Source organism: Kogia breviceps, chromosome 1 (genome assembly GCF_026419965.1).
Source record: "Kogia breviceps isolate mKogBre1 chromosome 1, mKogBre1 haplotype 1, whole genome shotgun sequence".
In the NCBI taxonomy this organism is placed as follows: Eukaryota; Metazoa; Chordata; class Mammalia; order Artiodactyla; family Physeteridae; genus Kogia; species Kogia breviceps.
Window position 1 is genome coordinate 193,492,610 of NC_081310.1, and position 27,412 is coordinate 193,520,021.

The window sequence follows — 27,412 nt, forward strand, 5'->3', positions numbered from 1 at the left end:
GGCGACAAAGGGCCGCGGCAGGGGGTCCCTGGCGGACCCCAACAATGGATCGGAGCTGAGCGCTCAGCTGCGGCCGCGTCTGGCAGCGCAGAGGCCGGCGGTTCCCCAAAAGGATTATTCCGCCTAGGCTGTCAAATGGGACGGAAGAAATGCCCTGTGCGAGGGAGGAGGAACGGGGCACCGCGGGGCCTCAGTAGCCTCCGAAAGTGCGCCGAGTGGGCGGCGAGGTTCCGGGAGGGGTCGCTCTTCGACGTGGGGGTCCAGGGGGGTCTTCAGAGCGCTACCAGGTGAGACTCGGGAGCATTGACGGCTGCGCTAGTGTCCGCTCCCCACTCACACTCCCCGGGAGGGAAGAGAAAAAGACAATACCCCTACCCAACACAGAGACAGACACAGAGACAGACACAGACACACGCACGCACACGCACACGCGGTCCGCCTCTCGCCACGCCCCGTCCAAAGTAGGTCTGACGCTCCCCAACCCGGCCCAGTCAGGACAAAGCCAGCTCTAGGGGGTGGCTCATCCATCACAGAGCAGGGTGCCGCGTTCCGCCGACCCTGGGAGTCCCGGAATGTTGTGTTATGGGTCCCGCGGCCCCCATAACTCACCGCGGGGTCAGGGGGGCCGCAGGCGCTGCAAAGATCAAAGAGCGGTGGGTAGGGCCCGCGTTCGCGGGAAGCAGCAGTCTTGCCTGGCGCCCAGGGCTGGCCCAGCGGCTTCCATTTCTATTTTCTTCTTTCTCCAGTGTGGCAAATTATAGCTCAGAGGTTTAAGAGCTCCGCTCTGTAGTCAGGTTAGATGCCTGGGCTCCTCTTCTGCTGTCATTCATTCCCCCTATGCTTGGGCAAGGGGCCTAACCTGTCTGAGCTCACCGTTATCCGTAACTCTCAGGGTTCAAGGATTAAGTGCAGTGGCCTGTGTAAGGAGATAATGTTCCTAAGGTCCTGACCCCACAGCATATGCTCTAGAGAAATTATCTGCTATTGTTATGGTAATATTATCAGCCTGATGGGAAGGCACCAGGAGGGACTGGGTTGTGAGCAGAGCAGAGAGATGATCTGACTTAGGTTTTAACAAATTCACTCTGATTCCCAAAGTTGAGAATAGAGTGCATTTGGCAAAAGGACAAAAGCAGGGACACCAACTAAGAAGAGTGGCAGAGAAGAGGTGATGGTGGCTTGGGCCTGGGAGGGGGACAGTGGGTATGATTCTCTCTGTCAAGGATGAAGCTGGGGCCCAGCATTTACTGAACCAGAAGCAAGTTATTGGATCCTCTGGTTCAAATGCTGTTGCGATGGCTATTCGCCAGTGGGGCGATCTTTTGCCGTGCTTGGACTCTCTGTTCTCTGGGTCCTCCCAGAGCGATGCTGCAGGAAAAGGAGGATGTTGGGAGAGGTCTGGACTCCTATCCCATCTAGGTTATGGTGACTTTGGGTCTCGGTTTCCCCGTGTTTGAGTGGCCAAAGTGGAAACAACTCAAATATCCATCACCTGTTGAGTGGATAAACAAAATGCGGTATATTCATACAGCAGAATATTATTTGGCCACAAAAAGAATGAAGTACCAGTACATGCCGCAATTTTGGTGAGCCTTGAAAACACGAATGCTACGTGAAACCAACCAGACGTAAAGGGCCACATATTGTATGATTTACACGAAATGTTCAGCATAGGCGAGTCCATAGAAGCAGAAAGTAGACTGGTGGTTGGTTGCTAGGGGTTGGCAGAAGGCGAGACTGGGGAAGTGGCTGCCAATGTAGGCGGGGGGTTTTCTTTCTGGGGTGATGGAGATGTTCTGGAATTAGTGGTGTTTGACGCACAACTTTGTGACTATATTAAAAACCACTGAATTGCATGCTTTAAAAGGATGAACTTTATGGTTTGTGAATTATATCTCAATAAAGCAGTTATTTTTTTTTTATTTTTTATTTTTTTCGTGGTATGCGGGCCTCTCACCGCCGTGGTCTCTCCCGTTGCGGAGCACAGGCTCCGGACACGCAGGCTCAGCGGCCACGGCTCACGGGCCCGGCCGCCCCGCGGCATGTGGGATCCTCTCGGACCGGGGCACGAACCCGCGTCCCCTGCATCGGCAGGCGGACTCCCAACCACTGCGCCACCAGGGAAGCCCAAAGCAGTTATTTTAAAAAAGTGGCAGTTGAGTTGGATCAAGGGTTCTTACCCTGTGGTTGAGGATGACTTCAGAGGTCCCGGCAACCCCTAAAATTGTGGAAAACATTTAGTGTCTCTGTGCATTTCTGTGGATAAAAGTTCAAAGTCTAAGAAGAGATGACCTGTAAGGTCCCCCTGACCAACAAGGTGTCAATGACACTGCGGAGTCAGCAGAACTTCAGGGAGGGAATGGCATGGGGGCTTTGCCCTGGTTGAACTATTGGAGGCCGCCCAGCGTTACTGGCCTAAGGCCAGGGCTCTGACCTGGGTCTGAGGTCAGCAGTGGACCCCAGGATCTGGGGCAGCTGGGCAGGTCAGGCCTCACACCAGAAGACTAGATGAGCGGGAAGAGGAGCTGTCTTCAGCCGCAGCCACTGGTCTTGAGGCATCTCGGGCCATGAGGATGCATGCCCGCCTTAAGGGCGTCTTGGGGGCTGCCTGCTGCCTTGGGAAATGGAAATGGCAAGAGGGGCGCAGCTACGGATGTTTTGGATGGGGTTTTGAAAGGCATGATGGCTGGTTCAGAGTGTTTGCTCTAGGGGCTTAGATAGTGTGTGTGTGTCGATCTTTTTTTAGAATTTGTATTGGAGTAGAGTTGATTTACAATGTTGTGTTAGTTTCAGGTGTACAGCAAGGTGAATCAGTTATACATACACATATATCCACTCTTTTTTTTTTGCGGTACGCGGGCCTCTCACCACTGTCGTGGCCTCTCCCGTTGCGGAGCACAGGCTCCGGACGCGCAGGCTCAGCGGCCATGGCTCACGGGCCCAGCCGCTCCGCGGCACGTGGGATCTTCCCGGACCGGGGCACGAACCCGCGTCCCCTGCATCGGCAGGCAGACTCTCAACCACTGCGCCACCAGGGAAGCCCTATCCACTCTTTTTTAAGAAAAACGTGGAACGCTTCACAAATTTGCATGTCATCCTTGCACAGGGGCCACACTAATCTCTGTATCGTTCCAATTTTTGTATATGTGCTGCCGAAGCTAGCAAGTGTGTGTGTCAATGTTAATATCATTGTCATAACAGCCAGTAATTAGGCATTTATGTGCCAGGCATTGTGTACTTTATATTTTTACAAACATTATCTCACTTACTTCTTCCTCAACTCTATGGAATTGGTGCTGCCATGATCCCATTTTACAGATGAGGAAACTGAGAATCAGAGAGGGAAGGCCTCACGGCTGGCTAAGGGGCAGTGGTGGGGAGAGAAGCAGCAGCCCAGTGGGTGTGAGGGGCACCGTAGTGAGCATTCCGCAGCTCTTGCTTCACTTGTGAAAGCAGCTCTTCTCTGCACACCACCACCTAGAGCCCAAGCACTGAAGTCCGAGGTCTTTGCGCCTCATCCAGACTAAATTAGGATTCATGTCAGGCAAGTGGCAAAGAGACACTGCCCACCATCATTTCATGCCTTCCTTCTTTCATTCGCTCATTGGACACACATTCATTCAGAACCAGGATTTGGCCAGGCACTGGTGAGGTGCTGGACTAAGAGAATGAATGAGGCTGGGCCTCTGCTCAGGGGGCATCCCAGCTGGCTGGGTTCCTGAATATCATGGTATCAGTGGGATTGTCACCAGGCTATAGGTGCTGACTCTGTGGCTCCTCCCACCTCCCTGTGTTTGGTGTCCTGGGAACCTTAGGCAGGGATGGGATGGGATGGATAATATGTCCTGTGATCAGGATGGTGAGAATGGGAGGGAGTCTGGAAGCATCTTAGGGGTCTGGACACTTCACTGCTTGTTATTATACCCCATTCACTCACTGTGTGCTGTGCAGTGAACCCCAGGAATCTTCCTTTACCCATGCAGTCTTCGCAAAACTTTCTTGCATCTCACCTTCTCTTAGCTTCAATTTAAATGTCTCTAGGGAGTGATTTCCCATTGCAGACCCTCAGGAACCTGCTTCAGTTGGCAAATAAGCTCTCTCTCCTCCTAAACATCCATCCTTCCCTCCCAGATGTCCTCCTACACATTGTCATTATGGTGAAAAATATGCAAATACCTTTGAAAAACAGTCTCCCAGCAAGTGGGTATCCAAAAGTGTAATAAATTAACCCCACGATGTAATCTGGGTCCCGTGACCATCCATCATGCTGATGCGATTAAGATATGAAAAACCAGATGCCAAATGGATGGAAGTAACAGATGACTTTTCACAGAGCTCCCCCATGGCCCCATGCTGATTCGGCCCCCTACCCCTGCCCCATGCCCAGCTTCTTGGCCCCCGTGGAACCCGAGGCCATCAGAGGTTTAGGGAACATCTGTCCAGCCTGTTCATTTCACAAATGAGATGGAGGCCTTTTGGGGGCTGAGGTCGATCAGTTTGATCCCTCCTCATCTGTCTCCTAGCCCCCCTTCCTCTGTTTATGGCTGGCTCCGAATCCAAAGCCCCAAACTTAGGCATTTTCATCCAGGTTACAATCGACAGGGTGGGTACCCCAGTGTCAAACAAAGCTTTTGGGACCTCAGTGTCCTCACTGGGAAAATGAGAGTTTTGGGGTGTATGTCCACCAAGGTTTCTCTGAAGTTCTTTAGCTCTGTGTGGCAGGAGACCTACGGGTGGCTTGCACTGTGTCGTCTCAGGGCGGGGGTGGGGGTGGGGGTGGGCTGGGGCTTAGGGCCCATGAAGGAATGCCTGACATGAGCCCCCAGCTCGCTCACACTGTGCCTCGGAGGCCGCCCCACACGAGTCGCTGGGCTCTGAGTTTCTCCACCCTAGACCCCAATCCTAAGGGACCCTTTACAAGGAATTGCCCCTTTAAGACTGCCATTTTCTGTTACCAGTGAAAATGCTGCTTGAGCGGGCTCCAGGGGCAGGCAAAGAGGGACCCTCAAATCTCCCCAGTTCCCAAAGCATCCTCAGTGATTAAATCTCAAGGAGCCAGGGGACGCCTGTCTACAAGCAAGTGAGCTGCTCAGCTCTTTCCATATGGAAATGGTCCTCTTCTATATGACATGCGCAGGGTCCCCAGGTCTTGGAAAGGATTGCTGTGCCCCAAATGTGCTGCCAGGTGCATCCATTTCTGAAATAAATCATCCATTCCATTGGGTTAAGCATTGCAATTTTATGAAATGCAGACTTTTCCTGGAAAAGCCCAAACCACTGTGGTTGCAATTCCCACACTTTCTTGGGCATCAGGGCCCCTGGGAGCTTGTTAAAGGGCTAGTGCCCTGCTGTGCACCCCAACTGATCTGGTAGGTCCGGGAAGCCCAGGTTCCAGATGTTTAATGGGCTCCCTGGGGATCCTGATGCAGATTTCCTAGGACTGCTTTTGCGAAATGCTCTGCTGGCATTCTTGGCTTAATGGGCTAGGTTAGTTATTCTCTCCCCTGCCCCCACCCCATCAGACGTGTGTAAATGCGGGTTTAAAAGCATCTGGGGTGAAGGGGGTGCAGGTCTCCAATACTAAGCAGTGAACGGTAAACATTCCTAGCTATATCTGTGTACCAGCAGATGGGCATGACTCCTAACAAGCTTTTGATTCCCTGGAGGTCAGAGACAAGATCCCCGGACTTCTGGCCCTGATTTGTTGCCATAACTCCTCAGCCACTTCTCTGACCTTAGTTTTTCCATCTGTAAAATAAAGGGGCTGAAAATAAGGTGAAGCCCTGGAGTTAGAGTAGAAGTCAGAACTGGGTTTGTATTCCAACTGTGTGATTTTGGCAAATTAGGGAACATCTCTGAGACTGTTTTACCATCTATAAAGCGGGACTGTAAAATGAAGGCTTAGCTCCTAGGGTTAATGAGAGATTTAAAGAAATAAGTGCTTGAAACATAATGAGTGCTCAATGCATGTTAGTAATTATTTTAATATTAATATTATTATTTCCCAGGGTCCTCTCAGCCCTTCCAGAGTCCATGCCTCTGGCGGACTTCCGAGCTACAAAGTGTAGTGGCAGGAGACAACTAGGCCCACGGCCTCCCCCAATAGCTGGGTAACTCGGGCAGGTTACTTCACCCCTCTGAACTTCACTTGACTCCTATGTAAAACGGGGACCATCATGGCAACTGTCACGTGGAATTGTTTTGAGGATTTAGTGAGCTGATCCACGAACACACTTAGCCCAGTCCCTGGCACATGGCAGGACCTCTATAAATGTCAGCTATTGTTACGATGCACGGCCCGGGAAGTTTTACCTTCTTGGGAGGTAAAGACTGGCTGCATTTAGGCTCCGGGTGGGGGTGGGGACGGGGACGTCCCCGGTGCTCGCCGGCCCTCCCCTGTCCCCGCCCCGGAGCCGGCGGATTCGCTTTCGGTTGGGCAGCTGAGGTTCCGGGGACGGTGACTGCGGAGCTAGCGGTAGATGTCGCTGTCCATAGTTCCCAGCTGTGACCTCCAGCTGGCTCTCACCAGCAACACGTAAGCTCCCTCTACCCGCGCCTCCTAAAGCGAGAGAAATGCCCTGCGGGGGCGGGGAAATACGTTGCGATCCGATGTGGAGACCAAGTTGTCTTTTTTGCGCCCACCTAAAATTGAAAGGAAGAGGCGTGGTGCAGCACCGGCCCTGGGATCACACCGGCGCCCAGGCAGGGCCCCGCCCCTCCCAAGCCCCGCCCCTCTGGCCGTCTCTCCCTCCTGCACCCGTGGTTGGCTGCGCGGGGGGTGGGCGTGGCTGGAAGCCGGCGCTAGGACCCGCCGGAGCGCCGCGGACGTCATGGAGCGGCGCCTGGGCCTCTGGTTGAGCGCGAGGCGCGAGTGATCGGTCGGTGGTTTCCCTCGCGGGGCCCTGGCCCCGAGTCCGGAATCGAGGCCGGAGTCGGTACCGGGGAAGAGGAGAAGGGCGGGATTCCCTCAGGGGAAGAATCCAGCCTGGCAGGAGGTGAAGTCTTATTCCAGCCTAGTTTCGCTTTCCGCGTGTCCGGCTTCACGCTACCCGCCCTGCGCATCCAGCTGTTCCCTCTGCGGCGGTGCCCTTTATGCGGGCACAACTCTGGCCTTATCTACTCCCAGGAGACTGCAGGGCGAGGCGGCCAGTGCACAGAGGCTGATCGCGGCGCAGCTGATGCCTCCGAGCTCTGACGCCAGCGTGGGGGCTCCTTCCCAGCTGCTCCGGTTCTGTGTGAAGGGAGGGGCGGTCCTGCTCAGATTCCCCACAGACGGAGGGGAGGGGCAGTGGAGGTGGGCGGGCCCTGCGTTTGTAGGGGCCTTAGGAACTAGCTCCCGCTCCTGCCCCACCCCCTAGGTGTCGGGAAGGATGACCACGCTCACGCGACAGGATCTCAACTTTGGTCAAGGTAGAGAGGCTGGACCTGCGGACCCTGGCGCGGGGTCGAGGGAGGGCCTGGGCTGGCGGACTTCCCCGAGCGCACGGGGTTCTGCCCTCTCGCAGTGGTGGCCGACGTGCTCTGCGAGTTCCTCGAGGTGGCGGTGCACCTGATCCTCTACGTGCGTGAGGTTTACCCGGTGGGCATCTTCCAGAAGCGTAAGAAGTACAACGTGCCTGTCCAGGTGAGCCCCACATCCAGACTGGGTGCACTGGGTCACCCCCGTATCACAGAGTGGGTAGAGAGGAGATTTTTAATTTTCTTCCTTCTTCAGGCTCAGCCCTCTCAGTCCCCAGCGGCCTGGCCTTGCCTTCTAGTTCCCGGCAGCTGCTGATAGCCCGACAACCTCTCACCGCAGTGGCGTTTCCTTCTGTCCCCTCTGAACTGGGAGTTCCCCTTGCTAGAAGTTAGGGACCAGGCCCTCCGATTAGAGCCCCCCAGCCCCCCATCTTTGTATTTTAAAGCTTACAAGATATACAGGGGGGGAAAAAACCCCCAAAACAAACAAAAAGATATACGAGGAAAAGGAAAAAAAGAATCAGCACTTACTGAGCACCCACCGTGTACTAGGTACTTATCTCACTTAATCCTTTTTTTTAAATGAGATCTTCCACAGATGAAGTAACTAAAGCACAGAAAAGTTAAGCCTGAGGCCACACAACTCCTTAGTTCCAGATTCTTTTTAAAAATAAATTTATTTATTTATTTTTGAATGAATTGGGTCTTCGCTGCTGCGCGCGGGCTTTCTCTAGTTGCGGCGAGAGGGGGCTACTCTTCGTTGCGGTGCGCAGGCTTCTCATTGCGGTGGCTTCCCTTGTTGCGGAGCACCGGCTCAGAAGGCGCGCGGGCTTCAGTAGTTGTGGGTCTCCGGCTGTAGAGCGCAGGCTCAGTAGTTGTGGCGCACGGGCTTAGTTGCCCCGCGGCATGTGGGATCTTCCCAGACCAGGGCTCTCCCCTGCATTGGCAGGCAGATTCTTAACCACTGTGCCACCAGGGAAGTCCATTCCAGATTCTTAACGTTCGAAAATGGATTGAATTTCTGGATCCCGTCTCTGCAAAAATGCCTGTATGCTCAAACACTCACAATTTAAAGACTTCTCAGACTCTGGAGGAGCTCAGTGACCCCGCGTTAGGAACTCCTAATGCTATATTAAATGCTAATGTTGACACTGAATTCTTAGGATCTTCTAACTTCTCTCCCTCTGTGGATAATTCAATTCTTAGCCTAGTGATGGGAAGTCTGTCTCTTGGGTGGGGAGCCCTAGGGAACCGCTGCGCCTCTCTCCGAAGGCAGACAGGCCCCTTGGGCTGCTGGAGGGGGTCTCCGATGGCTCCCCCATCAGTGCTGCAGCCTCACCAGCCATCATGGGGTTGTGTGCAGATGTCCTGTCACCCGGAGCTGAACCAGTATATCCAGGACACGTTGCACTGCGTCAAGCCGCTTCTGGAGAAGGTGAGGGCACCAGGCCCCTAGCCCACCCCACCCCCAGAGCTCCTCCGTGCTCCAGGATGGGGTGATGCTGGGACCATGCCGGGTCCCCATGACTCTTAACACCCTGAAGCCTGTCCCCTGCACTCTGGAGACCACCCCTGCCCAGGGACAGGCCCCAGGGCATGTGGGCACGTTCAGGGCGTGCTGGGCCCGGGAGCCCTGGTTAGTGGAGTTGGCTGACTGGGGCCTGCCCAGAGGGTTTTGGGTCTTTCTCACCTGTTCTTTTCTCCCCCTCTGCCCCCAAGTTCTTTCTGAGCTTGGCCCCTCAGGGCTTCCTTATTCTACCTTGTTCTGCTCCCTGTGACACCCTGGTACCCCTGCGGGGCCCAGGCATCCTCTCCTCTCCGCGGGTACCACTCATGTCTAGGGGCGCCTACTTCAACTTCTCAAACCTCTTTCTGGGCTCTCAGGGACTCTGGGCCTAGAAGCTGAACAGGGCTGTGAGCGTACCTTTCCCATTCTTCCCTGGGCAGGGAGCAGCGGGCAGGGGCTGGGGGGTGGGGTAAGGGGGAGGCGGCTGTCCAGTTCTGGAATAGGGGGTTCCTGTCCTTTGCAGAATGATGTGGAGAAAGTGGTGGTCGTCATCTTGGACAAAGAGCACCGCCCAGTGGAGAAATTCGTCTTTGAAATCACCCAGCCTCCGCTGCTGTCCATCAGGTGCGCTGCCCCGCTCCCCATCCTACGTGCTCGCTGGTGTGAGGTCCCTAGTAATACCGCCACCCTCACCCCTTTAAGGCAGCCCCTGAATGCCTTGCCAAAGGCCTGAGAGGAGACAGGCAAGGTGTGCTGACCTAACGAGGCCTGTTGGCGTCTGAGTCACAGCCGGCCGCCCAGTGGTCTCTGTGGACATCACACAGGTTACACGGAGACCCTCCAGTATCACACCCAGAAAATCACAACGTTGGTGAATGGCTAGTCCCAACCTCATTTTATAGATGGAGAAACCAGGGTCCCGAGAGAGGATCTTGACCTGGTCACCCAGAGCCAGGACACAGACCCAGTTTCCTGACTTCCCAGTCAAGCATCCATCCAGTCCCTAGTCAACTAGAAGTTGACCTTGGATGGGTGTGTTGGGCTGGTCAGCTGCCAGCTTCGTGTGGTGAGGTCAGGGCACTAGAATCTGTCCCCACTTGCTATGTGGCCTCGGGCAAGCCCTGTCCCTTCCCGGCTTGGTGTCCCGGCTCTCAGACTGGGCTGCACATTAGAACCACCTACTGGGGTTCCCTGTGCCCCTTCCCCGCCGCATTCTGACTTAATTAGCCTGGGATGGGACTCGGCTTTGGTTTCAGTCTCCCCAGATGATGTCAACTGTGTAGAGACAGGTAGCCAGGGCCTCAGAAGTCAAGACACTCAGAAGCACTAGGGGGACTCTGCACCCCCAGGGCTGCTTGCCTGCTGGTGGGAGGGGGACACCCATGTGCTGGGAGACCCTCCTCTTCTCTGCTTCCCAGCTCAGACTCCCTGCTGTCTCACGTGGAGCAGCTGCTCCGAGCCTTCATCCTGAAGATCAGTGTATGTGATGCTGTCCTGGACCACAACCCCCCAGGTGTGCTCACTCCCACCCCCTCTTCCCTGGGCATTTCCATGGCTACCTGTGTTGGTCTGTGTCCTCAGGTCCCTGCTTGGCTGCACCAAGCCTCCTCTCTTCCTTCCTGCCTTTTAGAACTCTTCTGAAAGCCCACCTCCTCCAGGAAGCTTCCCTGATGGACTCCACCTGGGCTTTAGTCTCCCTGTTGACTGTGACTTGTCTGAGCACTGGGTTTACGCTCTGCTTTGCGGGGCTGCTGAGCCAGCTAGGGAGGTGGGAAGAGGCCGTGCCACGCGGCAGGCATGGGGTGGCCCAGGCTTGACCAAACTCTGGCCTCTTTAGGCTGTACCTTCACAGTCTTAGTGCACACGAGAGAAGCCGCCACTCGCAACATGGAGAAGATCCAGGTCATCAAGGTGAGATGAGGCTGGTGTGGGAGGGTGGGCAGGGAGACCTCTGGGAGGCTCTGAAAACCAGAGTTCCGCGAGGGCGAGGGCGCTGCCTACGGCAGGGCATTCGTTACACTCCTGATGGCAGCGCCTGGCACTGGTAGCTCTCATGGTGCGCTAGCTCTGTGGTCACCTGCTTGTCATCGCCCCGCCTGGGCACTTGGCGCTGAGAGCAGGGAGAGCCACCACCAGCTCATTGGGGGTTCTCAAGGGAGGGGATCCTTGACCCAGTTTCAGAACTGGTGTTTGGGGCTTGTTAAATCACTGGGGCTCCCAGCCCAGCTCAGATCTACAGACGCAGCCTCTCTCCGGTGGGGGAACCTGGGAACCTGCACGGCCAGCGATTCCCTGGTGATTCTGAGGCTCCCCGAAGTCTGAGGATGCCAGCTCTGGAAGGGGAGAGGGTAGCAAAGTGAGGGCGGGTCATGGACCCAGCCCCCTGCCACCCTTCCCTTGGCCCCTCCCTAGGACTTCCCCTGGATCCTGGCAGACGAGCAGGACGTCCACATGCACGACCCCCGACTGATACCCCTGAAAACCATGACATCAGACATCTTAAAGGTAAGCTGCTTGGGGCCCGAGTCTGCTTTATTTAGGGTGTGCTGAGGCCTTGTCAGGCGGCCTGTGGATCAAGGCTCGGGGGAGATGACCAGGGCATGCCTGGCTTTAGGCTCCCAACTCCCTCTTTCCCTTAACCCCCGGCTGGGGCCACACAGCCCACCCTTGACGGAGACCCCATGGGTTCTCCAGAGTAGCTGCCCTGGCTGCCCACCTGACCACGGTGTTCGTTCCTGTCCGTTAGATGCAACTCTACGTGGAAGAGCGAGCTCATAAAAGCAGCTGAGGGTGTGCCCGCCCACCGTGGATGCCACAACTGCCGGACTTTGGGGGCCCAGCCTAGGGCAGTGCTGCAGGGTCACTCTGATTCCAAGTGCTCTTATTGCCTCTGTGTATGGACCACCCACCCTCCAGCCCGGAGGAATTCCTCCCCAGGAGGGCAGGGAAGGGTGCTGGGACCTCAATTTCTCAGCCTCCTGGGACTTAGCTGGCCAACGCTGCCTCAAACACTGTGCTGTCAGTTGTTTCAATAAAGAGCCCCCAGGGCTGAGCCGGGCTGTCACTACCTGGAGGGGAGGGAGGCTGCTTCTCTGCCAAAGTGCCGAGGACCTTGTACCCCGACCCCTAGACCCGACCCCAGGCTGGTTTTACTGAAAACATTTATTACAACAAAATGTCAGAGCTACGTGACAGTTAAGTTCACAGACTGGTGGGTTTGCCCCAGGTGGGAACTGGGGCAGGGGGCCTCGCTGCCCGCTACAGCCTCGCGCCTTGCCTGGAGGGGACCTTTGTCACTCAGAGGACGGATGAATGGCTGTCAGAGGACAGACTGTCAGGGCCTGTGGAGGGGGAGGGGGAGGGGGAGGGCAGGTGGGGCACCTCCTCTGGCCCCTGCATGGTCTAGGGCTGAGCCACGGGGGGGGCCGGGCTCCTGCTCATGCTGTGGCTGATGACGATGCTGCTGTTGGTGACGCGGGGACCGTACCAGCCTGCCCAGAACTGGGTGTCCTTGCCCCCGTGCTGGAAGAGGATGTGGCGGACACCTGGAGGGTAATCCGAAAAGGTGTGGGAGACCTGGGAGGGGGGAGGGGAAAGGAGGTGACCACCAGGACTGAAGAGGGGACGAGACAGGATGACCACTGAGCCGGAGAGGGGACGGCTGGAGTCAGGTCCTGCAGGGGAGAGCCTCCGGGCCAGAAGGCAGGAACTCCAGACAGAGGACTGGTGCGTCCTGGGCCCTGGGGCTGCCCCGTGTTTCCTGCCATCCCGGCCTTGGGAGAAGTGGATGGCGAGGGGTAAGCAGGTGAGGCCTCACCTCTGTCCACCTGGCATCGTTCCACTGATGGACGGTCACGGGCGGGGGCTCGAAGGAGGCCAGGACGATGTAGTCGGCCGAGGCCAGCTGTACTCGGATGTGGTAGGTGCAGCCACAGTCTGCTCTGGCGGCGAACCTGGGGGAGGGGAGGGCTTGGGACTGTGCACCCCAATACAGAGGTGGCCCCGGAGGCCACCATCTCTGGAGGCGGGCAGGCAGCAGGCCCACAAGTTGGAGCCCCGAGTTTCATCTCCCTGCTCTGCCCGTGAGGCCCAGCTGGCTTCAGTGCCCCCTGTGCCCCCCCGTGCCCCTGGGGTAAGCAGTCTGTCTGCGCTGGGCCTCAGTAATCCCATCGGAGAAAGAGGGGAAACGCTTCCGGGTGTTCCAGTGAAGATGTCACCATAAAAAGCAAAAGGCTCTTTACAGAGATAAAGTCCTGGGCTGTCGGATCTGTGTCACCGCCTGTACGTTACAATGGAGGTTCGGGAGGGGTGGCCTGTGTGATGGCTGCACAGAGCTCACCCTCTGGTCAGCCCTACTGCAGCCCCGCACACCTCTCAAGCCCCAACCCCCCACCGTCAGAGTGGCGGCCCTGGGGCCCGGCTGGCACTAGGGTCCTGCTTCTGCCCTGGGCCAGGCCAGACAAAGTTCTGGGCACACAGTAGGGGCTTGGGATAGAGTCGTGGGATGAACGGTGAAAGGGGTAGGGGAGGCGGACAGGCATGTGAGTATCTGCGAGGTCCAGGGAGGCTGGGTCCTGGTGTCTCTGGCTCCAGCGCCTGTTAGTGACAACTCATCTGTAGGCCTCCGTCTCCCCATCTGTAGACTGGGGTCAACATCTGCTGATGCAGGGTTGGGGCGGGGGGCAGTGTTGAAGAAGCGCTGGGCCTGTCGGTAGGGAGGGGGCAGCCGTTGCCCCAGGATTCCGCCGGGCTCAGCCGGCACCCCCGAGAGGGGCTCTCAGGAGCAGAGGGAGGGACGCAGAGTGTGGGACTCGGGCGAGGGCCCCACCCACCAGTCCTTAACCACGATGTCCGGCCGGAACTTGTCCAGTAGCTCCTCCCAGTAGCCCTCGGCTTTGAGGTCTATCAGCTGGGACTTGAGACACATCCTGCGGAGCAGAAGGCGAGGCGTTCGTTCCCAGGCGTGGCCCAGACCCAGGGAGGTGGCGCAGGGGCTGCAGGACAGGACTCTGGCTCCTGCCTCCGTGCAGGCCCACGGGAAATGTGCCGGGAGTCTGACCCACTCGGGCCTGGGTGGCTTTCATCCGTCCTAGGGCCCAGTGTCCTGGGCACCCAAGGAGGGCACCTCCGTGAACTCAGGCCCCTCGACTGGGCACAACCTGTACCACCCCTGACTCACCCCAACTACCTGACGGGCTCCCGGCCTCCTCAAACTGCTCGCCTCCCCCACTGCCTATTAACCCAGCCACTGAGTTGCCTCCTGCCCCAGGAAGCGGTAGATGCTGAGCTGGCTTTGGAAGCCCCTTTCTGGAGCTTCACACACAGGCCCTCACTTAGGCCTGGGATTTGGCAAAAGGTTGTCCAGACCCTCTTCCCTCCACACAGCTTCTCAGTTCAGTTCGTCTTACTCATAGGACGTGGCAAAGTACTTCTTGACTTTGGGGTCGGGGAAGTCTGTGCCATGCGCCCCGGGGAGGCTCTCCACCTTCCACTGGTCCCCTCCGTTGGAGTCGATTTTCCAGGATCTCATATCCTCTAGGAAAAACAGAAGCTACAGTGAGACCCTCTGGGTGAAGGTCCAGCCTGGCCCTCTCCACCTGGTCCTGGGAGGGAGGGGGTAAGGCTCAGATCTCAAGGCATGCACCCCACGGCACCTTGGAGCCGCCCTACAAAGCCCCCCGCCCACCCCACGTTCCCATCTGTGCCCAGCACATCAATTCTGATCTGGGCCCTCTGCCTCCCACTTTGTCCCTGAGCGGCTCAACTCCTAACGTGAAGCTGGAAAAAAAGAAGAGTATGGCCAGAAATTCTAAAAGAACCTTCCCTCACTTCCACGTTGCCCAGGGGCTCTGGAAATACCCGAGTTTCAGTTCTCGAACCATTAAATTATGAAGGGCCTGTGTGGGTGATTCTGTTCTTAATGGCTAATGTGCATTTGTCCCAACTCAGACCACTTACTAGACGACTGGCATTCCCCCGACGTCGACGTCTAGGAGGGTGACTGAGATCTGGGGGGGTTTGCTGGTGGCTCGTGGGAACCTACTGTGCCCACTTGGACCCCCTCTGCCCAGGGCAGGAGCGAGGACTGGGAGGCTGGGCATCCTCTGGGTTAGTGGCGTGTAGTAACCCCGTATTGGTGGAAGGGTCCCCACCAGGTTGCCTTGGCAGGTTTGTAGGCGTAAGGCTGTCCCTCCCATCTCCCCCTTCAGACTGAGCTGAGAGGACCTCAGGAAACAGTACTTCTCTACCCAGGCTTTCCAGAACAATCACCAGGAGAGCTTTTCTAAATTATTCCTTTGCTCCCTCTACTAGGAGCCCACATCGATTCCCCAGGTGCCCCGGGAGCCCCCCAGTAGAGAACCAGAAGAGGAATTCAGAGATCCAGAGCAGGCCAGTGCCCAGGGCAGGCCCAGGGGGAGAGCTGAGCAAGGCTGGGTGGCTGGCTCTGCAGGGCTGTGTGAGCTGAGCTGGTGGCCCGGCCCCGCTGGGCAGCTTCTGAGCAGAATTTGGGGCAGGCCAGGAGACTGAGTGTCTGGGGCACTGTCTATGGGACCTCTGAGAGGGGCCTAGGGGCCTTCAGCAGTCAGGACTGGACCCCAGAAGCTGGGCAGTTCTAGATCTTCGAGCAAGACACTCATCTGGGAGGCCTCATGCTCCCCATCTATAAAATGGAGCCAGACCCTTCTTATTTGGCTAACTCTCGGGACCTTCACGAGGATAAAGAGAGGAGGGGATTCTAAGTGTACAAACTATGCCTCTTAATCAATTGCTGCTACATCCAAGTAGGAAGCATGATGCCTGGTACTAAATGAAGAAAAAAAAAAAAGCCTGGCAAATATATAAGAGAGCATAAGCAAAACAGGAGCCTCAAACCATGTGATCGTAGTTACCTCTCAAATTCCTCACTTTCTTCCTCTTTATCATGGGGTGACGGGAGGATGACATTTCTAAGACCTCAGACTAGTGCCTGGCACACAGGAAGCCCTCCCTCAACGTTAGGCAGCACAGACTGAACTAAAGGGGAGGGGGGTCTGCAGTGTGTTTATTCATTCAACAAACGTTTCCTGAGCACATGCTATGTGGACACAGGGTGCAGAGTGGCAAGATCTGTCAGGCCCCAGGAACTTGAAATTTGTGGCAGAGAGAAAAAAAAAAGATTCAGTTATTCTAGGTTATGAGCAGGGCTACAAAGGAAGGAAATGGGGCCATGTGACAGGCGTGGGGAGCACTGTTTTCAGACGGGGACCAGGGCACATCTCTGAACTGAGACCTGAAGAATGAGGAGAGGGACCAAGGGAGCATGACAGGTGTTGGTGGGGGGTGGTGGTGATGAGAGAACATTCCAGGTAGTGTGGGCACAGCAAGTACAAAGGCCCTGGGGTTCAGGAAAGGGACGGAACCAGCCCAGCAGCAGGCCCCGGCCCACCTTCGGCACACGGGTTGCGCAGGAGGTTCCTGCGGAGGCTGCACAGAAAGTAGAAGACCTTCCAGTCGGCCACGGGCTGGTCCCAGTCCTCAGTGACGTAGCCCTCACGCAGGCATTTGCGCTTCCAGAGGGTCACGAGGTCGATGAGGTCGCGCCAGAGGCTGCAGACAGGGCGGCAGTTCAGCAGCAGCTGGCGGGCGGGCAGGTGCGTGAACACCTCCAGCAGGATGTTCTCGGGCAGCTGGCTGATGCTGACCAGGGCCATGGCCGCGGCGGGGTGGCACGCACGCACAGGCCTGTGGGGAGCAAAGGTGCTCATGAGCTCTGACCAAGGGGGTGGGCCCCTTAGACCCCCAGGGACCTGGGCCGGGGAACATTGGAGCTCCTCTCCAGTACACGGTAGACCCTCAAAATACAGAGTGGCCACATGTTATGCACATTTGGAAGAGTGTAATAAAAATATTGATAAAGTCTTCAGCGACTAATTTTTTAAGAGGCCCCACCCCCCCATTAAAAAATTAATTGCTGGGGGCTTCCCTGGTGGCGCAGTGGTTGAGAATCTGCCTGCTAATGCAGGGGACACGGGTTCGAGCCCTGGTCTGGGAAGATCCCACATGCCGCGGAGCAACTAGGCCCGTGAGCCACAACTACTGAGCCTGTGCATCTGGAGCCTGTGCTCCGCAACAAGAGAGGCCGCGACAGTGAGAGGGCCCCGCTTGCCACAACTAGAGAAAGCTCTCGCACAGAAACGAAGACCCAACACAGCAAAAATAAATTAATTAATTTTAAAAAATTAATTGCTTAATTTTCAGTTGGTGGGCCTGGAGAACCATGAGATTTTGCCAAGGCCATGCTGTTGTCTGTAAGCTCTGCAAAGGCTTTCAGTGATGTTATTTTAATACTATGAATTCACCGTTAGAACATAAAATCTTGGGACTTCCCGGTGGCACAGTGGTTAAGAATCCGCCTGACAATGCAGGGGACATGGGTTTGATCCCTGGTCCAGGAAAATCCCACATGCCGTGGGGCAACTAAGCCTGTGCGCCACAACTATTGAGCCTACGTGCCACAACTACTGAAGCCTGCACGCCTAGAGCCCCATCTCCACAACAAGAGAAGCCACCGCAATGAGAAGCCCACACACCACAAGGAAAAGTAGCCCCCGCTCGCTGCAACTAGAGGAAGTCCACACACAGCAACAAAGACCCAATGCAGCCAAAAATAAAAATATAATAATAAAAAAAGTGTGAGGGAAAGAATATGTATATATATAAAAAAAGAACATGAAATCTTTATTACATCCACAGACTAGCTCACAACTTAAGTGATGGGCTGAGAAAACTTTCTCTCCCCAAATTGCCCACTTTAGCTGTGATAAAACATCCCAATGAGGAGGCTTCCCCGACAGTTCTGGGTCAGGCATCGGGCCACTCTGAAATGCCCAGAAACGGAAAAGCACGTTGAAGGTGAGGAAGCAAGATTGCTTGGGTTTGAATCCTGGCCTGGAGTGACTAGCTGGGAAGGTAGTCCACCCCAAGAAAGGTGGTAACTGTCCCGACCTCAGAAGGGCTGGGAGGACTGAGTTAGTACAAGTAAAGCATTTAGCACAGGGCTGGTTGAGAAGTGCTCCACAGCATCATTAACCACACTCCTAGCTTTAGAGCAAAACAACTCTCCAGTAGTTGCAGAGGTACCGGCCCCCAAGAACACATTCCTCCCTCTACATCTGAATTGCACAGGGTTTTGGGAAAATTACAGTGCCACCACCTTGGCCTGAATCTTGCCTGGGGGGGATCCTGGTTATCCAGCTGTCTAAGGGGATTCCCTCAGGTGGGTGGGAGTGGGCCTATAGCCACTGTCAGTCAAGATGGCTGGAGCAGATGGGCCTTATCTGCTTATGGGTGGGGAAGGGAATATTCTCCTGGGACATGTAGGGACACTGGGGAGACTTTTCATCTTTCATTGCGACTTGGCCAAAGAAGCAGTTGTTAACTTAAAACAATAAAACAGCCAGATATTTTACCAGCAAAACAGATTTATTTGGGAGCAGCAAAGAATTGAAATTTGGGACATGCAACCGGTGAACCACTTGTAAGTCCTATTAAGCAAAGCAGAGGGAATTCTTTTCTAGAAGAGATGGGGAAGTTGGGAGGGACTGTTATAAACAAAAAGTCTGCTGGAGGAAACTGGGAGTTCCAAATATAGTGACTTTTCAATGGCTGAGTTGTGACAGTCTACCATTAGCTAAGCTGTTGCCAGGAAAGGAGAAAATCTTCCTCCTGCTGGCACTAGTAGTGTTACTTCCTGCCAGAGATCTGTATTGATTCTTCCTGTATTGACTGTCAAGTACTCCCCCTTCTGGCCTCCCAACTCCATTTTAGTGAGGTTTCCCTTCATTAATTCTCACATTTCCCCCTTTTGATCAAGATCTTTCTCCAAAAGCATCACTGATCAAGAGTCAGGGTTTTTGTCTGTTTTTTTTATTCAGCATTCAGTGGCCTTTTGTCCCTTGATGCCAGGAAGGATCTTTTCTGGGGTCCTGTCCCATGTCAGAGGGAAAGTGCACAGACTGGAAACCTATTGTGGTCACATTTGAGTAACAAGGAGGGGTAGGAGGGAGATCTCTCAGGAATTTCCCATCCAAAAGTCTGTATCTTAGAGTAGTGAATACAGCAAGGGCGCACTCAAAACTGAAGGAATTAAACAAGAATGTTGTAAAGAAGATGTGGTACATATATACAATGGAATATTACTCAGCTATAAAAAGGAACGAAATTGGGTTATTTGTAGAGACATGGATGGACCTAGAGACTCATACACAGTGAAGTAAGTCAGAAAGAGATAAACAAATATCGTATATTAACACATATATGTGGATCTAGAAAAACAGTACAGATGAACCAGCTTGCAAGGCAGAGATAGTGACACAGATGTAGAGAACAAACATATGGACACCAAGGGGGGAAAGCAGGGGGTGGTGGTGGTGGTGGTGGGATGAACTGGGAGATTGGGATTGACATATATAAACTAATATGTATAAAATAGATAACTAATAAGAACCTCCTGTATAAAAAAAATTAAATTAAAAAAAAAAGAATTTTGGAATGACACAGTGTAGGAATAAACATGAAGTAATTAAACAGTATTGTTATCTCAAAAGAAACTGTTTGGAATCAGATGTTTTATCAATGATACAGACTGTAGGTTGAAAATTCAAGAAACTGAATTTGGGTAAGAATCCAGAGTCAGTTTTATAGTCTAGATGAAAGAAAGACACTTCTGTGAATTCTAAACCTTCTAACAGGCCTTGTCTAGACATCTTGGGCAAGCTGTCTCATCAGATGTCATCTGCTTCAAATCCAGGAAATCTTTACCTTCAGGTCACCAGATGGTGTGCAGGTCCAGTTAGGGTCTGGTGCTTTCTTAGATGTGTCACATGAATCCAAGAGTCTGTTCTCTGAAGTTTGGAGGCACAGGGTAGGTTAGCAGTACCTGATGGGGCCTTTCCAGTGAGGCTGAAGACAGTCCTTCTCGAGGTGTCTTTTCCAGTACATGAAATCTCCAGGTTGAAAGGTGTGATGCTTAAGGTCTTTGTCTCCCAAGAGCGCACTATGAAGAAGATTGCTCTACCAAGCACTGTTATTTTTAATAGAAGCAATTAGGCCTTTACAATATTGAAACGTATCTCCTTTCATCAGCTGTGCGTCAAAAGTAGGTGGGGCAAGGAACACTGGGTGTCCTGTGACTACCTCAAAGGGTGAGAGTTTGAGTTCTGAGAGGGGTGGATTTGAGATTTAGAAGGACCAATGGCAATGCTTTTTGGGGGGAGGGTCTCTATGAATTTTGCTCACTGGGTCTTAATAGTGCCATTAGTACGTTCCACTAACTGAGGATTGAGGATAGTAAGTACAGTGAAAATGTTGGAAAACCAGTTAAAGAGCACAAACTTGTCGAAGCACCTGACCAGTAAAATGGGTTTCTTGATCACTGTGAAGTTCAAGAGGGGTTCCCCAGGTAGGGATAATCTTTTCTATCAAAATTGTAGCCACAGAAGAAGCAGTGGCCTGTCTGCAAGGGAGGGCTTCAATCCAATGAGAAAACATATAGACCATGTAATAAAATATATTTATATCCATGAGATGGGGACAGCTATGTGAAATCCACCTACCAAACTTTTTTAAAAATTGGAATATCGTTGATTTACAATGTTGTGTTAGTATCAGGTGTACAGCAAAGTGAATCAATTATACATATATGTATATCCACTCTTTTTTAGATTCTTTCTCATATAGGTCATTAAAGAGTATTGAGTGGAGTTCCCTGTGCTATACAATAGGTCCGTATTAGTGATCTATTTTATACAGAGTAGTTTATATATGTCAATCCCAATCTACTGATTTATCCCTCCCCCCCTTCCCCTCTACATCTACCAAACTTTGAATGGCCCATTAGGCAATTCAAAGTGCCTGGGAGCAGTGCAAACAGGTTTCCCTGGATTGTATTTTGGAAAGGTGGGACAAGAAGGTAGGTACTTTTTGTGGCCTTATTAATATTTCCCCGCCAACATTCATTCACGAATGCTATCGTTTTGTCACTGGACCAAGAGTTCAATGCATGTACAGTGGTGAGGTGTGGGAATCGGAATTTCTGGTAGGACCAGTTTGTTATTTGGCCCAAACCAGAGTTTTCTCTTTCTATTGAACCAGCAGTTCCTAGATCCCCAACACTGTTTTTCCTTTTCTGGGGCATTGGGCATTTCTAGATGGTTATCTTGGGGAGCATCCTTTTGGATCATACCAGAGGTTTGGTCATTGGTTCCTTTGAGAGCAGCATTTTGGGCAGAAATATCAGCAAGGTGGTTTCTTTCAGCCTACAGAGACTCAAGCTGGGAATGCCCAGGGATCTTAATAATAGTCAAGGCAGCTGGCAAGAGTACAGCACCTAACTGATTTTGTATATAAGAGACATTTTTAATCTTTTCCCCATTAGAGGTAGGGAAACCTTGTTGGTTCCATGTTATTCCAAAGTCATGGGCTGCTCCAAAGGAATACTGACTATCAGCATAAATGTTTGCAGTTTTGCCCTTGGCTAAAGTACAAACCTCAGTGAGGGCATATAATTCAGCCTGTTGCATAATTAAGCCATAGGTAAAGGCATTGCTTCAACAATATCAGAAGGAGTTGCAATGGCATACCCAGCACAATATTTACCACTTTCTCCCTTTAAATAAGAACCATCAGTAAACCATGAAAAATCTGCATTGGCTAGAGGAGTCTCCTCTAAATTATTACACGGAGTCAAAGGGTGACCAGTAAGGGTCAGGCAGTGGAGAGGGGTTTTGTCAGTGAAGGAGGGGAGAAGAGTAGCAGGGCTGAGGTTAGTACAATGTGAAAGAGCTATGTGAGGAGCAGTTAGCAAAAGGATTTCATAAGAGGTGAGGCAACTGACTGAAAAGGGTTGAGTGGATGGGAATTTAGGAGGGCTTCCACTGCGTGGGGTATGAAGATGGTTAAAGGGGATCCCATGATTGTCTCTTCGGTGGCCTTAACCCGAGGGCAGTAGCAGGAATGGCTTTGAAGCAAGGGGGATATCCCTGTGCCACAGGGTCCAGCTGTTGGCTACAATATCCTACGGGTCGTTGATGGTCCCCCTGTTTGGGGGCTCTGAGGACATTCCCTGCCTTCTCACATACAAAGAGGGAAAAGGGAAGCTGGTAATTAGGATGCCCAAGGGCAGGTAGTCTCATTAAGCTTTTCTTTAAGTCTTCAAAGGCTGTGTCATTTTGATCTCCCCAATTAATGGGGTCAGATTTGCCGGTTTTTAATAAAGCATGTAGGGGCTGAGCCAGAAGAGAGAAAATTGGGATCCAATTTCAACCTAGCCAGATAGCCCAAGAAAACCTTAGCGGCTTAGTTTTTGATTCTGGGCAGTTCAGGATGTCATGGAGTCTATCTAGATCCAGTAGTCCCTGTTCTGAGATCACGTGCTCTAAATACTGAACCTGAGTTTGAGCAAAGTGCCATTTTTCTTTGGAGACTTTATGTCCCTTTAAGGCCAAAAATTTTAGCAGGTGGATGCTGTCCTTCCTGTGAGGAGGTTTGAGAAGGACAGCATAGGCACAAGTCATCTATATAATGTAACAAAGGAGAACCTGCCGAAAACTTTACATCTTCCAAATCAGCTTTCAAGATTTGTGAAAAGTAAGAAGGACTTTCTGGGTCACTACTATATGAGCATATTGTTGTCCATCCCAGGTGAAGGCAAAAAGATATTGGCTAGCCTTATCAACTAGAAGAAGTTGAAAAATACACTGCATTTCACTGATCAGTCCCAGTGAAAAACTTGCTTCAAGTGGGAATGGATGTCAGTAGCATGCAGTGGTTAGGAACAACTGGGTGTTGAGAGATAACAGTGTTTATTTCTCAGAGGTCCTGGATAAACCTCCATCCTCAGCCCTTGGGTTTTCTCACAGGTATAATAGGTGTATTACAGGGACTTGTGCAAGGGATAATGAGGTCCTGAGCCTTGAAATCTTCTTTTAGGGGTTTATACCTTGAAGGGCTTCTTTACTTACAGGGAATTGATTAATTCTGGGGAGAGGTTGAGAGGGATCTATCTGAATCTTGATGGAAGGTGCCCTGTGAATTTCGCCAATATCATTTGGAGATTTTTGCCTATAAGGACGGTGGTAGCTGATTCAATAGGGACAAATGATCAGTGTTTCAAGAATCAGCCCCAGCAGTGCCAGAAACAGAACAAGTAAAAGATGTCGAAGCGTCTCTTAATTTACCTGGTTGGCTATTTTGATGGCTACTGTCAAATTCTAGAATGATTTCCCCCTTTTGGGAGAAAGAAATTCAGCATAATACTCTTCTAAGAAGTCTTGGCCTGATAAGTGAACGGAGGCAGAGGAGCTAAGGAGAGAAAGTGTGTATCTCTCAAAGGGCCTAAACAAAAGGGAAAAGGTTCAGAGACAGGAGGCTGTTGAGGATTATTATTAGAGATCCCCACCTTCGGAACCGTAGGAGGGCTCTGCAGTGGGGTTGAGCACCGAGAGTGGCTCCGCTGTCAGTAAGGACAGAGAGAGGGATTCCTTCCCAATCTGGAGAGGTGTTTCCTCGAGCTGATTAGCAGGGAGGATTGGGAAGAGCCCCCGTAGTTCCTCAGAGCCCCCTCACTGGGCATTAGGAGGACACTGGAAAGGCTGAGAGGGCTGAAAACTCCTGGAACGCTTAAATTTGTAGCAATCTTTTTTCCGATGCCCTGGCTTTTTGCAATAGCAGAAATGAGACGGTTTTGGGGTTTGTTTAGGGACCTTCATTTGCCGGAGTGGAAGATTAAGAATTTTAGTGGTCTTTCTTTTTGGTGACTCATCTAGGGTGCAAGTGAGCTGATCTGCCAAATGAATCTAGAGTGGACACAGTTTCCCATTCCATCCTGGTTCTTTTAAATAAAAGGAAAAGATCCTGGTTCAGCCCACTAATAAATGTGGAGGTGCCAGTTACCCTAGTGGACTCAACATCTGAAGGAAGACCAGAGTTTTCTTTAAAAATAACCTGAAGTCGATTAGAATAGCCATGAACAGGTTCATCAGATTTTTGTATGCAAGGCTGACCTTTGTTCTGATCAACAGGCTTAGGAAAGGCTACTGTAATTGCTCAGTGTTGGTTTTCAATGAGTGTTCTAGCCTCTTGCCAAAAGTTAGGGGATTGCTCTTCTAAATCCCCTCCAGAATGTTCCCATGGGCTAGTTTCATCCAGTGTTTGCTTGACCCTCACCAACAAGCACGTGGACTAACTGATATCAATCTGAGAAACCAGACTGGTAGGTTTGAACGAGTATTAATTAAAATCTTCAGCGAACCCATGGGGGTCCTCAGTTACTTTAGGAAACTCTTGAACTATGGCTCACAATTTGGCTTAGTCCAGGGAACAGAAGTAATTTGGGGTTTATTTCAATCCTCAGGAGATTAACTTTAAGCAGCAGGTTCTGATAGGCTCAGAGGAGGGAGCAGGGAAAATCGGCGGAGCTGCAGGGAAAAAGGGAAGTTCAGCGAGAGAGTTCGACTGGGGAGGTGCAGAAGGAAAGGAAGATGGCCCCTGGGATGGGCCTGAGCACAAGACGACTGCCAGCACCCAGAGACAAAGAAGACAGGGTAGGGGAAAAAGAGACCTCAGAAGCCATCTTGTCTTTCTTCAATATTTTATTTGCCTCAGTGACTTTAAAAATTGTATATTGCAAAGAGGCAATTTTAGACTCCTGATACGTTTTGGAAGCCTTAAAATACCAATCGAAATTGGTGTCCAATTCAGTTTTGACAACTGCAGATCTGTGGCTGTCTAACACAATTTTAAGAAAGGAAGTTTGGGGAGTTCAGAAGTTCCCCACGTTGGTCACTGATGTTCTAAATTACGTCTGTTTCAGTTGGTCCATTTAGTTAAAAATGTATATAAGGAGAGACCGTAGTTTTTAAACATTAAAAATGCCCAGGGTCCCTGAAAAGGGGGGGGGCACCCTCAAAACATTTAGATAACTGGGATCCCATTTTTTCAGGGGTTTTTCTCTAGAGCCAAAGAATCATTCTTAAAGAGCCCACAGGCCAAATACCAGCACAGTTTCAGTAGGAACAGCCTGGTTCCAAAAGTAGTCAGACTGAAAGCTAGCACAGTTCCAGTTGGAACAGCCTGATTTCAAGAGTGAGGCCAAAGTGCCAACCAAGTACTCACAGAGAAACAAGGCCTTAACAAAAAAGGACGAAGCCTTCAAACAGATCCCAAATAAAACCTGGAGAGCTTCAAAACGCAAAAAGAGCGGAGCTCAGATCCAGGAGAAAAACTTACCCTCAAACTGCAAAGTTGGTGAGAAAGCAGTGAGTTCTGTGGGATCTGTGGGTACCAGCACCTGTTTGCTCACCAGCCTCAGAGTTGTTGGGGGTCTTCTCTGGATCTCAGTGAAACCTCCGTGTAATGTTAACCTAAAACAATAAAATAGCCGCTTATTTTACTAGCAAAACAGGTTTATTTGGGAGCAGCAAATAACTGCAAGGCAGGATATGCAACTAACCACTTACAAGTCCTGTTAAGCAAAGGAGAAGAGACTCTTTTACAGAGGAGAAGGGAAAGTTGGGTGGGGCTTTTAGAAACAAAAAGCCCATTGGAAGACACGGGGAGTTGGAAGTATAGTGGCTTTTCATTGGTTGAGTTGTGACAGTCTCTCATTGGCTGAGCTGTTGCCAGGCAAGGAGAAAATCATTTTTTCCTCCAGCTGGCAGTAGTAGTCTCACTTCCCGCCAGGTATGCCAAGTATGCCTCTTGATGTTGGGATTGTACTGACTGTCAAGTGTTCCTCTTCCTCATTTCCTGACTCCATTTTAGTGAGGTTTCCCTTTTTAAATTTTCACACAGCTCAGTCTTCTCAAAGCTTTCATCCCATTAAAAACATGAGGGTGGGCACACACTCTGGCACCTGCCCAGGGAGTATTTTTCCATTATCAGAGGAAAAAAAAAACAACAACAATATATAAATAAGGTACTTGTAGCTTGTGCAAGATGCTATGATGGAAAAATACTCCATGCGGCCAGGCCTTCCCATTTTTCAGGAGGGATTTTAAACATTTTTAAAAAACATGAAATCTGTCAAAGTTAAATGTTGGCAACTTCTAAAAGCATTGTCTAGGACAAATAAAAGTCCCTGGGCTCCAAGTAGGAGGCGTCTCAGGTACAAACACCTCCTCGACCTATCGTCCAAAGTCTGGTCTTTCGCTCTGGTCACATGTCATCACTAGACTCCATCCCCAAAGCCTGAATGCAGAAGGGTGGAGGGTGTGAAATCCTGGGGCATTTTGAGGTGAAAACGTCCACATCAGCCCTAAGAAGCCACCTCGCATCGATTGGGCTTCCCACGTACTAGGCCCAGAGCCACGCGCCGGCCTTTTCTCTATAGACCCTCCCTACAACCACGCGAGACACTGTTACTAAGCCCATTTCCGAAAACGGAAACTGCGGCTTGGGGAAGTTAGGCCCCCGTCCCAGACCCTGCGGGCGTGACGGTGCCCAGAGTTCCTAGCCTGTCCCCTGGCCGGGGCGCTGCACGCGAGGTTAAGCCGCACTGGCCACAGACGCCGCTCCTCCGGAACGGCCAAGCCCGGAAGCGAAGCGTTCCGCGCCGAGCTATCCGACCCCAGAGGCTGGCCCCGCCCCGCGCCCCGCCCCGCCCGGAAGTGGCTCCCCCCGCGGGCTTCCCGGCCGGCCGGAGACAGCGTCGACGAGCTCGGTTAACGTCCCGACGACCGCCCCCCAGCGCCGAACATCCAAGCCCCCTCCAGCACCTGTTGGCCCCCTACCCGTCCCCTGCCTGGGCCGAGATGTGAGCGCGGGGCGGAGCGCTCGGCGCGACCTAAGCTCGGGGTCTGCCTGGAGCGTACGGCCTCGGCGGCACCGTCAGCTCTCGCCCCGCCCGGCGCCTGCGTCACGCGCCGCGCTCAGGCCACCTCCCTCGCGGCCCCAGCCTGCTGTTCCCTCGACTTCGCCCCGCCCCACGCCGAGACCACTTCCCCAGACGTGAGCAAGAAATCTGGTGTCCTCAGGGTCGGGGCGGCGTCAGGGGAGCTCCAGACCTCGTTTCGTGAAGCTCGGTCTTTCCTGCCAGGCGGTGGGCGGCTCAGCAGTGGGGACCTAATTTCTCTCTTCCACCTCCCTCCGGTAGGCCGGAGCCTCCTGACCTAGGCCTTCCCCTCTGGGGGACACTCCTTAGACCTCTATTCCGGTTCCCTGGACGCAGGGAGGGAGGTGGGCCCCCGCCTGGAGGGTGACTGCTGAAACTCTGGCCTTGAGTCTGGTTCGTACAGTCCGTAGGACTTACTCAGAGGTAAAAACCGCTTCTACGTTTTTGCTGGGATTAAGTTAATTAATTCCTTTCTTCATTCCACAAATAATTATCAAGCACCTACTTCAGGCAACCACAAAGAATCGTGCAGGGTGTGCACTGCCTAAGGGTGCCTGATCCAGGCCAGGTTGTTAACT

General features: G+C 52.5%; 2 protein-coding genes and 1 non-coding gene across 23 annotated transcripts; 1 reads left to right on the top strand and 2 right to left on the bottom strand.

Moving 5' to 3' along the window:
* Window positions 1-3,061: 3,061 nt before the first annotated feature.
* On the bottom strand, window positions 3,062-3,165 carry LOC131746787 (U6 spliceosomal RNA). Its single transcript, XR_009332654.1, has one exon. It is a non-coding gene; the product is annotated as a U6 spliceosomal RNA (small nuclear RNA).
* A 3,620-nt stretch (window positions 3,166-6,785) lies between these two features.
* On the top strand, window positions 6,786-12,017 carry MAD2L2 (mitotic arrest deficient 2 like 2). Of its 2 annotated transcripts, none has more exons than XM_059042090.2 (9): window positions 6,786-6,995; window positions 7,359-7,410; window positions 7,506-7,624; window positions 8,822-8,893; window positions 9,489-9,589; window positions 10,384-10,478; window positions 10,803-10,876; window positions 11,378-11,470; window positions 11,712-12,017. In XM_059042090.2, exons 2-9 carry the CDS (start codon window positions 7,371-7,373, stop codon window positions 11,751-11,753), a joined length of 636 nt encoding a protein of 211 aa, XP_058898073.1. In that variant the 5' UTR covers window positions 6,786-6,995; window positions 7,359-7,370; the 3' UTR covers window positions 11,754-12,017. The 2 variants fall into 2 exon arrangements, with proteins under 2 accessions (XP_058898073.1, XP_058898092.1); XM_059042109.2 differs by lacking the exon at window positions 6,786-6,995 and adding an exon at window positions 7,127-7,228.
* Window positions 12,018-12,109: 92 nt separating this feature from the next.
* Window positions 12,110-27,146, bottom strand: FBXO6 (F-box protein 6). Of its 20 annotated transcripts, none has more exons than XM_067017339.1 (8): window positions 27,007-27,115; window positions 25,232-25,365; window positions 19,766-20,027; window positions 16,392-16,687; window positions 14,374-14,500; window positions 13,798-13,893; window positions 12,783-12,918; window positions 12,110-12,541 (listed from the first exon to the last, which is right to left on the bottom strand). In XM_067017339.1, exons 4-8 carry the CDS (start codon window positions 16,654-16,656, stop codon window positions 12,368-12,370), a joined length of 798 nt encoding a protein of 265 aa, XP_066873440.1. In that variant the 5' UTR covers window positions 16,657-16,687; window positions 19,766-20,027; window positions 25,232-25,365; window positions 27,007-27,115; the 3' UTR covers window positions 12,110-12,367. The 20 variants fall into 20 exon arrangements, with proteins under 20 accessions (XP_066873440.1, XP_066873473.1, XP_066873513.1 ...); XM_067017372.1 differs by lacking the exon at window positions 27,007-27,115 and adding an exon at window positions 26,745-26,873 and having other exon boundaries at window positions 19,766-20,000; XM_067017412.1 differs by lacking the exon at window positions 27,007-27,115 and adding an exon at window positions 26,745-26,873 and having other exon boundaries at window positions 12,110-12,510.
* Between the last annotated feature and the right edge of the window lie 266 nt (window positions 27,147-27,412).

What these genes read in the sequence shown, in the direction of transcription:
- MAD2L2 (XM_059042090.2), top strand. Translation starts at nt 7,371, where the DNA reads ATGACCACGCTCACGCGACAGGATCTCAACTTTGGTCAAG. An exon ending in AGTACAACGTGCCTGTCCAG is followed by an intron (nt 7,625 to 8,821) that starts GTGAGCCCCACA and finishes GGTTGTGTGCAG; the next exon opens with ATGTCCTGTCACCCGGAGCT. An exon ending in CCTGGACCACAACCCCCCAG is followed by an intron (nt 10,479 to 10,802) that starts GTGTGCTCACTC and finishes TGGCCTCTTTAG; the next exon opens with GCTGTACCTTCACAGTCTTA.
- FBXO6 (XM_059042003.2), bottom strand. Translation starts at nt 16,656, where the DNA reads ATGGCCCTGGTCAGCATCAGCCAGCTGCCCGAGAACATCCTGCTGGAG. An exon ending in GCGCAACCCGTGTGCCGAAG is followed by an intron (nt 14,501 to 16,391) that starts GTGGGCCGGGGC and finishes TGTTTTTCCTAG; the next exon opens with AGGATATGAGATCCTGGAAA. An exon ending in GACATCGTGGTTAAGGACTG is followed by an intron (nt 12,919 to 13,797) that starts GTGGGTGGGGCC and finishes CCCCTCCCCCAG; the next exon opens with GTTCGCCGCCAGAGCAGACT.